Genomic DNA, 14,053 nt, shown 5'->3' with positions numbered 1-14,053 from the left:
GGTACCAAAAATTAATAATTAAAGTTGTAAACGGTCCTAAAGCTGTAAAAGGTCCCCGGATCCAGGGTTAAAGAACATTCTGCCCGAGCGTAATGTTTAAACAAATCCGTGGTCAGATAATGTAGGACCGGGGAGTCGGATTGCATTGGAGCGGAAGATTTCCGAGTAACCAATCAATTCAAGGAAGTACAATTCCAAGCGGTGAAGGGTTAACGACCAAACTCGATTGTCGCTCTTGTTGCATTTCCTGCCACGACGATACCAAACATCGCTCGAGCACCGATCGGTATTATCTCGCAGATAGCCGAGTGCGTGTATTTGTTCAAGAAAGAAGAAACACGCGGGAAATAAAACGGGAAGAAACTGAGAAAGGTGGAAGCAGAAGAGAGGATGTAAATACTTCTGGTGCTCCGAGGAGTAGGTAAAGCGGGAGGAAGGAGACCACGGCAGAAATAGTCATCCTGTTATCGACACTACCGCGTTGCTTATCGTTCTACGGTCAATATTTCTCTCCCCGTTTTTTTCCTTCCTCTCCCACTTTCCTGATTCCACGTCGTTAGAGCGCGTTTGCGCGCTCGTCAGTGCTCCTCTTATCCCGACTTTATCGGCCGATAACACCAATCTTGGATAGGATCGGCGATTACGTCGAAAAAAGGAAGTAGACCGACGGTGTCGATGCACACTTTCGCCAATCGAATTTGTCAGTACCAGGAGAGCAGCCGTTTCTCCAGCCGCGGAGAACGGATCCGAGAACGATTGCTGCTACCCCACCACCAGGATAGCGCAAACATCTTTCTCGGTTACACCAGTTTATTTTGTAATCCCCACATGGATGGGTATGGCCCTCCATCTTATTATTATGTTAAAACAACTATTTGGGTATTACTTTCCATGAAAGCATTAGAGAATCCTTCTAAAAATTAGCTAGAGAAAGTTGTATACAGTTATCTTTTTTTACACCAGTTCACTTTTCAATCCTCACTGTGGATAACTGCAGAGGTTCACCGAAGTATGGCCCTCCATCTCATTGTTATGTTACGATAACTATTTGGGCATTACTTGCCAAGCATTAGAAAACTCTTCTATAGATTATAAAAATTAGCTAGAGAAGATTGTATACAGCAATCTTCTGTTAAACCAGTTCATTTTGCAATCCCCACTTGGATGGGTATCTTATCTCCTTCATCTTATTATTATCTTACAATAACTATTTGGGCCTTACTTGTCAAGTATTAGAGAACCTGTATAGATTATAAAAATTTACCAGAGAAAGTTGTATACAGTAATCATGTTTCCTTTGCAATTCTATTGCTGTAACTATAAAGAAGGCAGAAATCCTTATAACATATCTCAAATAAGCCAACTTTATACAGAGGAAAGAAAAATATATTCAATCAGAAAGAACGAACACTGGATTAGGCACGTATCCTTCAACTATATAAAAAGTTCTTTATTTTTTAATTCTCTACTTTTACCAGGTTAAACAAATAAATCAAAATAATGATCACATTTAGCTAATATTTTCAGAATTATACTGTAATAAAAAGTATTTGTATGCTAATATATTGAACGTCTCCTTTCATCTTCAATGATATCACAATAAATTAAATTCGTTTCAGTATTTTAACTTCAAAGAGAGCTGAACGATGCTCTTACTAATGTTCTTTACTTTAAAATTAAGTCTAGTTTAAAACCTGTAAGGCAACATTTTGTGCTTCCATGTATAATATACATTCATCGGTTTCAAGTTATATGACATATTACACATAGATATCAAAATCCTTTGCCAAACATAAATCTATATAAAAGTTAGAATAAAAAATTATATTACTTACCATTTAATACTCTTTTTGATGATGTTGCTAACAATTCTCTGGGATTTTCTAGTGGGTAAGGCAAGAATGTCATTATTCTTCTTCTTCCTGGTCCTCTTCTCCCTAATATTCTTTTTCTCCTCCTCAACTTGCTGAACAGGAGTTTCTTCATCATCTTCTATTATTATTTCTTCACCTTTAGCAGAATTTTGAACCCACTCAGCAACGTGATCTTGAACTTTTGAATCAGTCGATAATGCAGATTCTGCTCTCAGTTCTTCTTCATGAATAAGTTCGCTAACAGTCGTGGGTGGTCCTACTATGCCACATTCCGCGTGCTCTACTTCTTCTATATTTTGCTTTACTTCAGCTTCTACAGGAACATTTACTTTTTCACTATGCGTCTCCTTTACATCTTCGGTTTTTGATTCTTCTTTTGCCTTCTGCTTGCTATCATTGGCAACGTTTTCATCTTTTTCCTGCAAATTTTTTGACTTTGCAATAGAGCGGAAACCATCTTTTGAATTTAAACCCTCATGTACCGCTTTTGATATTTCATTTAATGTCTTTTCCTCTTCCGAGACATTATTCGTAGCTTCCAAATCTATAACTTTTACGATTGTATCATCAGAGTTGGATTTTCCTGCTTTCTGATCCGTTTCTTTGCACTCCACACTCAATGTTACTTCTTCTTTAGTACAAGTTCCAGACTCGTTTTCACTTTTAGATGCCACATTCTCGGTTGGCTTTGAATCTTCGAGAGCAATTTCTTTCATTGGTTCCTTCATATCAACGTCATTGATCAAGTCAGATTTCTTTTCAGAAGTATCATTTACTTCCATTTTACTTTCACTGGGAACATCCTCCAGATGTTTCTTAATTTCTTCAACATTATCTTTGGAAGTAGTTGCATCGTTTAATATATCTAACGCATTATTTGCGTTTTTCAAATCCTTATTTTCTACTTTAGTATCCGCCATTATTATGTTCCTTTCTTTCAAAGATGCTTCGATAATAATTTAACATGCACGAACATTTTAAGAAATCAAGCTTGACAATATTTTGATCTTTATACGATCATGTTATCATGCGAGCAGGTCCACACATCTCGCAAGATGAAATTACTTATTCTTCATTTCAAGGAAATATATTAGTTCTTACTAATATGTATTCTTCATTTCTTGTTCTGAAACATAAAAACAGAAAATTAGGCCGTTATAAAGAATATATTAGATAATTTTGGATTAAAAATTTGTACCGACAGACAGTCGATAAAAGCGATCGCGTAGATGCCAATTTACCAATTGTTTTAAGGTTAGAATTATTTTACGGATATAGAAAGCAATATATTGCAGATATAAACAAAAATTTATGAACGTATGTTAATTTTGAGTATCAGTATTGCATCATTTTTCAATTTCATATCAATTTTATGTAAATAGTTCTGCATATTCGATGACACTAAATATATAGTTGTCAATTGCAGCAATGAAATTTGCAATATTATCAGAATAATGCATGCGAATCGTCATGTCAACATATAACAAGTATCTATTGATATTTCATGAAAAAAAATCTGCATCAATGATGTCTCAACATTTGTGTCACCATATATATTTGCAGAAATAGAATTACTCGAAATTTATATAAATACATGAATGAAATGTATGAAAATTTAAGAGCTCATGCTGAGAAAATGCATATTCATGTCAAATCTTTACGCGTTACTATTCAGAGCGAATACTTAACAAAAGGTTAAGGTAATTGCGTGTTACTCGTTTCGAATTACCTTGGATCGTACGTTCTCGGAGTATAGCGAACGATGCACTTTGTATCACAATATCAATCGCACTTTCGAAAAAACCGTGACATTTGTTTGACTTGCAAGTTACTTAATGACACCATCGAAGTATAACATTATTGGCCGACACGTTCATAACCTCACTTTATCCTCCCTTTGACAATTTGGTTACGACAGCGGAGCGATAGACCGCAGTAACGAAACGGTAATGACCATCGGCGACATTAAACAGAGCTAATTATCGTTCTAAGAAAATATTCAATCGATGGCACATTAAATACTGCGCACTGGTAAGAGTATATAAAACCACAGGGACGTGTCAATCAACTCTGTTGTCTCTTTTCTTTTCTCTCTCTCTCTCTATTTCTCCTTCTCTTTCTTTCTCTTTGCCCCTCTTTTGGGATCTCAAAGTGTGCTCTTATTTTTGCATTATGGCTGACGGTCACGGAAACAATCCGATCGGGACAATATGTGATACGCTTGAAAAGAAGTTTCCACGGTACCGAGGTAAAACGAGAACACGACCCTGTGGTGCGTAAGGCTAGTGACCTCTACTACGTTGCAGTGTGCGTTTATGTGTGCATGCTTGTATTCCCTGTGCGTCATGCATTATAGTACTCCGACATGCTGGCTCTGGTTTATTCGTGATATAGGCATCGTGGATATTCCCTTGTTCAAATATCAATGGAACACGAATTTTTCTAAGAGAACGATATTACGAACGTTATTGAACCAATCGTACTGCGCACCGTTCAATTTCTTCCGCATTATGTGGCATTTCATGTAGTCGGTATATTCGCGGATTTTTTTGTTTCGACCAATCAAACGCGTTCGCACGTTTCTTTGACAGCGACGCCTCTCGTACACTATCAACACGATATCAACTGTCGACGAACTTGGATCAAAGATTATGACACAACCGGCAGGAAAAATCCGAAAGATTCACACGATTGAAAAATTCTACGTACTCACGGCACCGTAGCACACTCACTATTTTTTGTTTGTGGCCAAGCCGCGCGCGCGTGTTTTCAACAAAATGGCCGCCACGAAAATGTACGCTTACAATTCGTCGCTGACTGATCTTTCTTTCCGAAGCTTTGCTAGTTTTCGAGAATTTTAATATGCTCGTATTCGTATGTAATGGCGTGTTTAATGTCTTTTTAAGATTAGTTCTTTGTTTTTTTTATTTAAAGCAACGGCTATTGGTTAGAAGCAATGATCGATCTTGTGGTAACTTTCCATCGTGGCGCGAATTTTAAATTCTGTGACGGGATTCCTTTTCACAGATCTTTGATTCATTATCCCTCTTTACGAATAATATACTAATTTGAATATATTCGATTTTATTATTGAAAATACTTTACTTATATTGTAATCACTAGTATTTATGACAAAAATGGACCAGTACAATTTAAAGCAGTGGACATGTTAAAAATATTTATGGACATCAATGTATGTATTAGTTTCAGCTTGATAGAATAATTAAAAGAATGGTCGTTTTGCGATTAAATAAATTGATGATTGTAATAATAATTTGTATATTCGAAAAAAGCAGATGGTAAATAAATAATAATATTAATAATATGTACTTCTGTGTAACTGGATTTTGAATAAGGATTTTGCAGATGTTAGAGAAAATAGGCGAGGTTGCGTTGGTCTCATATATTTACAGATTATTCATGATTTATAATCAATAATGTCGTACAATATATATCAACAAAATAATGCTTTAGTCGTTCTTATGTAGCTAATAAAATCTAAAGGCTAAACAGTCAAGGATGATCCAAAAGTTATGATCTTCCTCGTGCCACAAATATTTGACTTGTGGCTTCATTTTCTTTTTGTTTGTGTTCGCTACCTAACAATAAATAAAGAAACAAGTACAAATCTATACATTCCACATGTTACGTGGTAGTGAGGGTAGTGAGAATAATTAATATTGTGAACCACGATCGCAGTGAACACGATGTCGAGCAGTCTCTTGTCAGTCTATCTAAATGCTACTTAAATACAATTGTTTAAATAAAAATATACAAGGCATATCTTCCTTTCATAAATCAGATCTGTTCAGTTTTACAATGGACGTCCAAACAGCAATTTTTACAGATCTCGAAAATTTTCCGATCTTACGAGAAAGTTTTAACTATGTTATAAAAACAAAATGTTTATATTAATAGTGCCAATATACAATAAATAGTATTTTTCAGCTTTGAAGGTAATACTGATGAAAAAGTGACGCAATTATAATTGGTATTAGTGTAATGTATACGTATTAATAAGTTCAACTAATAATACAGAATTATTAATTTTTTTCCGAAAAATTTCAGATAATTGTTTGTTTCCATGTTTATATTTTGCAAGTGTCTTTTTAAAAATACTAGCACTACTTAGACGTAATTATCAAATTTCAAATTGCTTTTGTTTAACAGTTTTCAAATTTTCAACACAGAAGAAACTTTTTTATTTTTTCGATAAGTAAGCCGTTAAATTTGTTGAGATTGTAAAGCTTATACATGCTGAGTTGTCCACGTCCACATGTCCTTGCATTTTACATCTCTGTTTATAAATCAGGTATACAGGGTGTTCTAAAAACGTTGTACTTTGTTTAAGGAGTTATTAACGAAAAACATGCCACGTTCTGCTGTAGCCACGCTTTGATTGGTTCGTGTTTTTCGTTAATAACAACATTTTCTCAAAAGAAGAAGTTATTTCAAATGATCTCAGGAATCACCTCTTTCAAGGAATTACAACATTTTTGGGACACTCTGTATTGTGAATCTTCGGAAAACAACGATAGTATACACGGCAACTTGTTAACTGCAAATCGGGAACTATATTCGGACATCGAATGTATATGTATCATCTAGTTTTATACGCGCGTTAATAGTATACAATTCCGTTATAAAACCTCGTCTGGTACAAATGTTGGAGGTGTCTGTTATTCTCATCGTGTAGTGGAGCAAATCGTACTCCGTTTGATAACAATTTTGTCTTTCTCGGTGTTTGTTTACACGATATTTGCGAACCTGTCATAAAAGTTCACGGACAATAATAATATGTATTCCATAAGTAGATCCGCATTCATTAATTTGTCTCTCTCTCTCATTATCTATATTATAATTTATTTCCAGTTGGTTAAATTGGTGAGTAAAGGTTACCAATAAATAACTACGTTAAATAAATAATATTTTTTGCAATTAATGTCTGACATTATGGAAGTTACGGATACATATAAACAAAATACAGTTATCGAAACATTATTATTTGAATTTTCCAGCGTTAAAAAAGTATGTTTCGAATGATGTTAGACAACAATAGAAATTGGAAAAATTTCTATTTAACTTAATTAATTGTGTAACATAAGCTTCTCACGTAAAAATCTGAATTAAATTCTTCTCCTCGGACAGCATTAATAAATTGCTGTTACTATCCGATTATATTTAAACATCATAACAAGATGGCAGAATTATATTTTACAAACTTATGAGATTTTCTTTTGAATACATACTATAGATGTTAAAATAAACGAATTAAGACTTTTATCTTGCATGCTATACGTAGACAGCAATAAATAATTATATTAAACGATAATTTTAGATCTCTACGTTTTCAATAATATATATGAAAGAAGTTACAATTGGTTTAATTAAAAAAATACATTTAATCGCAATATTATTTTTATCATAATGATGAAGCTATAGTGTGTGTTTATTAAACGAAATTTGTTCGCAAATGATTGACAACCACCGAGAAACGTTATTTAGAAGTCTTCTTTAATAGGTGCACTTAGTTGTGCATACATTGTTACGCGGTACATCTGTGTGTCCTATGTATACAATATGTAAAATATTTTCTACCTAAAAGATCTACCTATACGCTTTTCCCGTGCCTTTTGTTCGTCGAAATACATTTTTCGTTTCCATTTAACTATCGAATAGCACCTATTTTCGTCGTTTCAGACGCGCATAGTCACATTTTTGCTGGTTTTTCCAATACATGGTCGTGCCATAGATCGAGTCTCAAACGCTTCAATTTCACTTGTCGGAGTCGAGTTTACAATGTAATACATACAACGAACATACAAACAAGTAACTCTTTCAGGAAAGTAGAGTACTTTGAACTCTTCTGATCCGATCGATCGGATGTTTGGCATATCGCGTGTGCAAAAAATGACTAATCTTGTTAGCGTAACATATTTGTTCAAGCAAAAAGTATCGAAAATAATTCATTTAACAATCGTAGCTATTTGAAAATTTGACGAAACGGAAACTGATCTCATTAATTCCGCTCTATTGTTTTAAAATATTTTGTATAACACACAGAGGACTCTTTATAATGATAAAAAATGGTAATTATTTACACTGTATAAGTATGATATGTATCGTAATGAATGATCCAAACAGCTTCGAAATGAATCTACAGTGAAGCCTTGATCTAAGAATATCCCCTCTGTAAATATCTATGTCGGTGTGAACCACTACTACATAATCCAATTACAAAACTTCTTTATTTTTCATTATTTATGTATAGGCAGTCCGTGTTTACACGCGCTGTCTTTGTCTACGTTCGGCGAGTTTGCAAAGAAATAGTAGAACCGCAGGTTCTAAGAAACAGTACGGACCCGAGTTTTCTTAGATCAAGGCTTTACTGTGCTCACAGCGTACATCAAGAAACAATGTTCCATCTTCGTTATTATCGAGCTGCTAAATTCGATCTTACAACAGACATAAGTCACATTAAATTAAGTATTTAATCGACGTGTGGGCTTGTTGTCACACTTATTCTACAGGTCGGTGTATATTAAATCATATAACGTATTCAGTAGTTCTTCTGACATGTTCGATAATTTTATGCAATGTATAGTTTCGCTCTTTATTGGTCGTTAATATTTCACGCAGTTAGTCGCGTAATTAAAGTTTCCGGCATTTATGTAATCTTTTGTTGATGCTTAACAGACAACAGATTATGTATGTTTCGCAATCAATATGCTTGCATTTCGCATCTCGCGCTCGTTCTTCAACCTTCGAAACAAGCACGTTTGAACATATAAAAAACTGTTGTAACAAACGAGTACACGGGTCAACTGAAACCTCGACGGATCTAGGTTATAAAAAATTGATTTGACCCAATTTGTGCCGGCTATATTAAGTCCTTCGTGACAAGCGATACGAAAGGCTCCATCGATTTCGAGCCACGACAAAGATTTTTGAACGAAATTTATTTGAACTTTCAAATGTCTAAATTCTTAAAACATTCAAATTGTTTTAAATGTTTCGTACTGTATTGTATCAATGATCTTTGCGGTATTTCGTGCTCGAATGGCTATAGAACTTGTATAGCTTCGTCGTAATACATGTGAATTATTGAATAAATATTTTTTTCATGTAAACTCGACTTAGACGTAGCGGTACAAATCGCTAATTTGCTTCGACAGTGACGCAATGCCGAGTTTGTCTTTTTTGAAATCCTTGGTATAGAGTCCTGAATATTCAAATTACGGACAATTACGTCATCGTTGCACCCGATGTGCGAAATATTTATTTTTATATTTGATAGATGCTTGCCTCGATCGGACTGCAAGAATTTCCTTGTTACCATGACAATTTACATTAAATGTTCACATGTAGAAATGAACTTCCATAAAGGTATGGAAAATAAAAAAAATGTTTATTGCACATTATATCGCTTGTTTATCGAGATTTCGACAAAAGAATGATTTATGTTATAAACAGACTGTAACGAGTAACGGTAATGTAGATTGCAGAAACAATGATTGGAAAACTCAAGAACAAAGTGAAAAACAAAACGCAATGTAAAACTCAACTTCGGAATTAAATAATCAACAAGAAACATTCGGTCTCAAACATATCTTGCGCTTAGAATAAAACTAATATTTTGTTATATGCAACAATTATCCATTTTCACTACATAATTAAAGTTCTGTGAAGATTAATCGATAGTGTTGATTCAAAGATATATAAGCTTAACAGGTTTTCTTGCTGCATGAACAGTCTGGTCGAAAGTGATATCTCTTTTTTAACGTTATCTTGAAAGGGTCACTGGTATCGCTTACAATTAAACTTACTTCTTTACCATTAAATATTATGAATCGTCTTTTGATTAATTTCTGTCGTTTGCAATTTCGTTTACGTTACGCTGGTAAGTATTTGTTTGTACGCACTTGAATACATTTTTTAAAAATTCAGGTACTGTTTCGAAAATAAAGTATTCATTCTGAGCTTACGAAAAGAACAGCAGCTTTAGCACTAGCATTTTTTAAACAACAGTAACACACAACACGTACTTGTTAGAATTAGCATTATTCCCAATTTTCATTTTACAGTTCTATTAATTAAATAACACGTTCTGTGCTTCGGCAGTTATCGATGTTCCACAATGAACATTTCGATTTAATTATTAACAATTTTCATGATACAACACATTTAGTGCAATCAGCATTTAAGCTGAAAATTCTTGATCAGTTTCCTAAAAAAGATATTGACTAATACGACAGAATTCTTTATGTACATAAAAACCAGTTTACAAGGAACATTATTCTCTATACGACAATAAACAAGATTCAGCAGAAAAAATAACTAAAAAATATTACTAATTATTTGTTTTAGATTTTTATGATGTTAACATATAAAGCCACGTTCAAATTGAAACGTAAAAAGTTATTTCATTCTTCTTAGTAAGACAGTACAACAATATCGACCAACTCTGCGATTAGATAAAGATATAAATTCCATCGAATGCATTATATACATATGTTGTACTTTCTTGTTGGCAAGATTGGTATTCGTTCAAAGATTGGATACATATTATGTATGTACAAAAATATCTTTTGATGTGTGGGCCATGAATAGAGTGGATCAAACGGGCAATGTGTTGAATGCAAATGAGAAATATCTATAGTGTTTGACTAAAATCATTTTGAACTAGTAATAGTCCAAAACTAGCATGTTTTCAAGTGCGTACAGAGTTTTCATGTAAAGATCAAATGTATTGTCATTTACAAGGTCAAGTCTCCCTTCTTCTTATAAAGCATCTCCGCTCTGCCACAGTCATGACTTATTAATAGCAAAATGGTCTAGTTAAAAATATTTTTATCAAGTTGTAGTATATAAAATATATACTTTCTGTTCTTGTAATTCCAATTATCGTTGCTGAGGGTAGTTTTAGCCTTGTAGATGTCAATGATACTTGCTCTCCATTGTACACGGTTCTTTAACTCGGTGTGCTTATAATAATAATAATAATAATAATAATAATAATAATAATAATAATATCGAAGTTCTAATTTGTAAAAGACCGTGCACACAAACATAAATTCTGTAAAATACATACAACGATCTCACTGCGTTCGGAAGATAACTCATACCGTTATGTTCGTTTGCGGGTATTCATCAGTTGCGTCGGATACTAATGAAAATACATTCATTTATGATACATTGCACTTTGCACAGCACGAGAAATTCGCGAGTTTTATTTACATTCTGCTCGCGGTTCACACTTTATCTCTACAGCTTCGTACGGACCTGAACTGACGTACGGCCGGAACATGGTCAATTTGGCAAAGTCAGTCCGATCTGAAGTGAGTTGGAGTTGTTCGCGGTATACTCAGGGTTGCCATCTTATCACCGTGTATATACCGGAGTGTCACACATTCGAATTCGGAGATGTACAAAAAAGCAAAAAGAAAGGTTTGTTCTCGAATATCTGGAAAACAAGCGTAGAAATCTTTTAATCATAAACAATTGAAAATTTGAAAATATCTTAAAATTGAGAATTTTTATGGCATACAAAAATACAATCATGAAGCTATAACTATTAGACTGCAGATGTTTATGCATTTTTCAATTTTTGTAGACAAATTTTTATTTTAAATTTCAGTGGTAGTAACCTTTGTAGATCAAAATCTTTGAAATTATTCATTTTTGAAGTGATATTTATACTTATAGATTATAGAAATTCCTCAATAAATGTCGCTGTATGAGACACTCTTAGATATTTTAAAAACAATACAAAGCATAACAATTTATTATTATCTCTTTTTTTTCTACAATCCAGAGATTTTTCGAATAAAACCGGAGCTCGGAGATTTGTTCCGATAGCCGGAGGGGTGGCAACGTTGATCCGAGCAAAATCGCTTCGGAACCGGAACTAGCGACGATCGTTCGCAAGACTCGTACTTTTAGTGTCTCACCAAAAAATTTTAATCTATCAACAAGAAGGAAATTGTAGTATAATTTAACAAGTTTTTCATATTTTCAAAGTGTACGTGTTATGATTTATCGTAATAATTTGTTTTCCTAGATTGCGAAGCATATACAGTAATATAGAACGTTATTTTTGCCAACCGATTACGGTCGTGCCATTCTCCGTTCTGTTTGATATTCGATTCGTTGTTCTGCTGGTCGTTCGGCGCAATGTTCAGGTGAGTACGAAGCTTAATATACCTTGTCCAACGAGACGAGACAGTACACGTAAACACTCGAGTGCGACTTTGATGTTACTGCCTCGTCTCGTTGAACAAGATAGAATCTTAACATTCTACCTGTCTGCTGGTAAATACCTTTTGCTACTCGCTACGCTGGATTGTTCTACTTCTTCTAAAAGGAACGAGTGAGTCATGTCCCGCCATTTTGCGAGGACAACGATCGAGCCACGAAATCCAATTTCTGGCAAAGTATTATTGTTCTTTTTCAACTCTGTTTTGTTTTGTCCAACTCGCACATTTTTAATATCAATCAGACGTTAGTTAATCTTGAATTACACGTAATTTTGCGTTTACTCTCAGCATTTTTGTTCGTTCAATCTGACATTAGCATTATTTTATGTTCGCTGTTGTGCGATGTCAATGTACGGAGCACCGATGAATACATACATATGACTGTTTATTGCATCGAAGCCATAGTCTTTCATTCCTATTATATTCAAAACATGAAAATAAAGGATAACGTATTATCTATAAATTATTCTCGATTAATAATTTGTAAAAGTATGCGCGAACAAACCGGCAAACTTAATAACATTGGAATAATGAAAACAAATTTTTATATGTAGTAATTAATGAAACTTATCCAAATGGATGTGATATGCAGACTGAATTAATATATTATTTATCGTTGTTCCTACATTGCAAATATTCGTCTTTAGAAGGTACAGAAAATCTCGAGCATGGCAATGTAGAATTGTTAACATTTAATTTACTGATCGCAGATCACATCTTTCAAATAATAATTAAATCGTTAACATCGGTAAAGTAATATAAATAACAAGAGCGAAACGTTCTCGAGATTCGAAATCGATGATTATCCAAAATTTATAAATGCGGATTACTTAGATCGCTCATTTTTAATTGTCTCAGGCTCTAATTCCATAAAAATGATCTGTGGCTTTGAAATGTTCCTTTTTAACCTTTTTGTATACTTAATTTGTTTATAAAACATACAAAGTTAATTAATAGATTGGTATAGTATTAACGAAGCAAATGAACAGACGCTGAACTGTTAAATAACAAACCATCAAATCGCTTCTACAAGTGAAACAAAGTAATACATAGACTGTGGAGGTTATGCATTTACTATAGCAAAATGCGTCAGCAAAGTACAGAGCAGGTATCAAAAGAATTTAAGAATTTGTTTCAATTGTAAACATTTTTTTAAAGAACACAGGATGTTTCTAATTGGCTCATGTATCTTGCAATCGATGCAGTCAATTTTTATTTTGCATAGAAATCCCCAGTCTAATGATAAGATTCGCAAAAGCCTTAGAATATTGGCCACGAAACAGGACTCAATAAACGGACTCGCGATAGAAACTGTTCACAGAAGAAATTGCGAAGTGTGCAGGAGCACTCGACAGAGTTATTCTAGGGAAACCTATGCGTCAAAGATGATCAATGAGACCAGCTCTGACGAAGAGAATCACAGTGAAGCCGATAAAGTGGACGCTGGATGTGTTTCAGCATTGGTCAAAGGTTCGTTTCGCGTTCCCTTCGTGGCGATAGCACTTTCAGGATTCTTTTCGAGGCGGAACCGCAAAAGGAATCTCGTCGATACGTATTCTTGGCTAGTGGAAATCCTTTCTCCATGTACAGCACGACTAATACTTGGCTTGTGGTCAGGGTCAAGGTTACCGTGGTCAGGATGCTAAAGTGGTCCTGTGCCAGGAGGCATGCTGATGCTGGTGCTGATGTTGATGCTGATGCTGGTGTTGGTGTTGGTGTTGATGCGCGTGTGGTTGTGAATGTGAATGCTGATTCTGATTCCGATCTTGATGCTGATCCTGGTACTGATGTTGAAGCTGACTTTGATGCTGATGCTGACTTTGTCGCTGATTTTGTCGATGTTGCTGTTGCTGTTGCTGGTACTGCTGCTGCCGATTCTGCTGCTGTTGCTGCTGCTGATATTGTTGATGATGTCTCTTCTGA

At 34.4% G+C, this 14,053-nt stretch overlaps 2 protein-coding genes across 3 annotated transcripts in view; both read right to left on the bottom strand.

Annotated features, from left to right (window-relative positions):
• LOC143221747 (uncharacterized) overlaps positions 1–4,663 on the bottom strand; it is a 54,234-nt gene extending 49,571 nt beyond the window's left edge. The window contains exons 1-2 of the mRNA XM_076447222.1: positions 3,604–4,663; positions 1,836–3,000 (exon numbers count right to left, since the gene is read on the bottom strand). Coding sequence (XP_076303337.1) covers positions 1,836–2,794 — 959 coding nt within the window. The 5' untranslated portion in view covers positions 2,795–3,000; positions 3,604–4,663. The remainder of the gene's footprint in view (positions 1–1,835; positions 3,001–3,603) is intronic.
• A 1,364-nt stretch (positions 4,664–6,027) lies between these two features.
• Positions 6,028–14,053, bottom strand: part of LOC143221731 (uncharacterized) — a 48,075-nt gene continuing 40,049 nt past the window's right edge. Inside the window, exon 2 of one of the 2 annotated variants that reach the window (XM_076447194.1) lies at positions 6,028–14,053. In XM_076447194.1, the coding sequence (XP_076303309.1) occupies positions 13,765–14,053 (289 nt within the window). In that variant the 3' untranslated portion in view covers positions 6,028–13,764. The other variant, XR_013011841.1, reaches the window with a different exon arrangement.

Source organism: Lasioglossum baleicum, chromosome 1 (assembly GCF_051020765.1).
Source record: "Lasioglossum baleicum chromosome 1, iyLasBale1, whole genome shotgun sequence".
NCBI classification, from domain to species: Eukaryota; Metazoa; Arthropoda; class Insecta; order Hymenoptera; family Halictidae; genus Lasioglossum; species Lasioglossum baleicum.
This window is presented reverse-complemented; position numbering and strand designations above follow the sequence as displayed.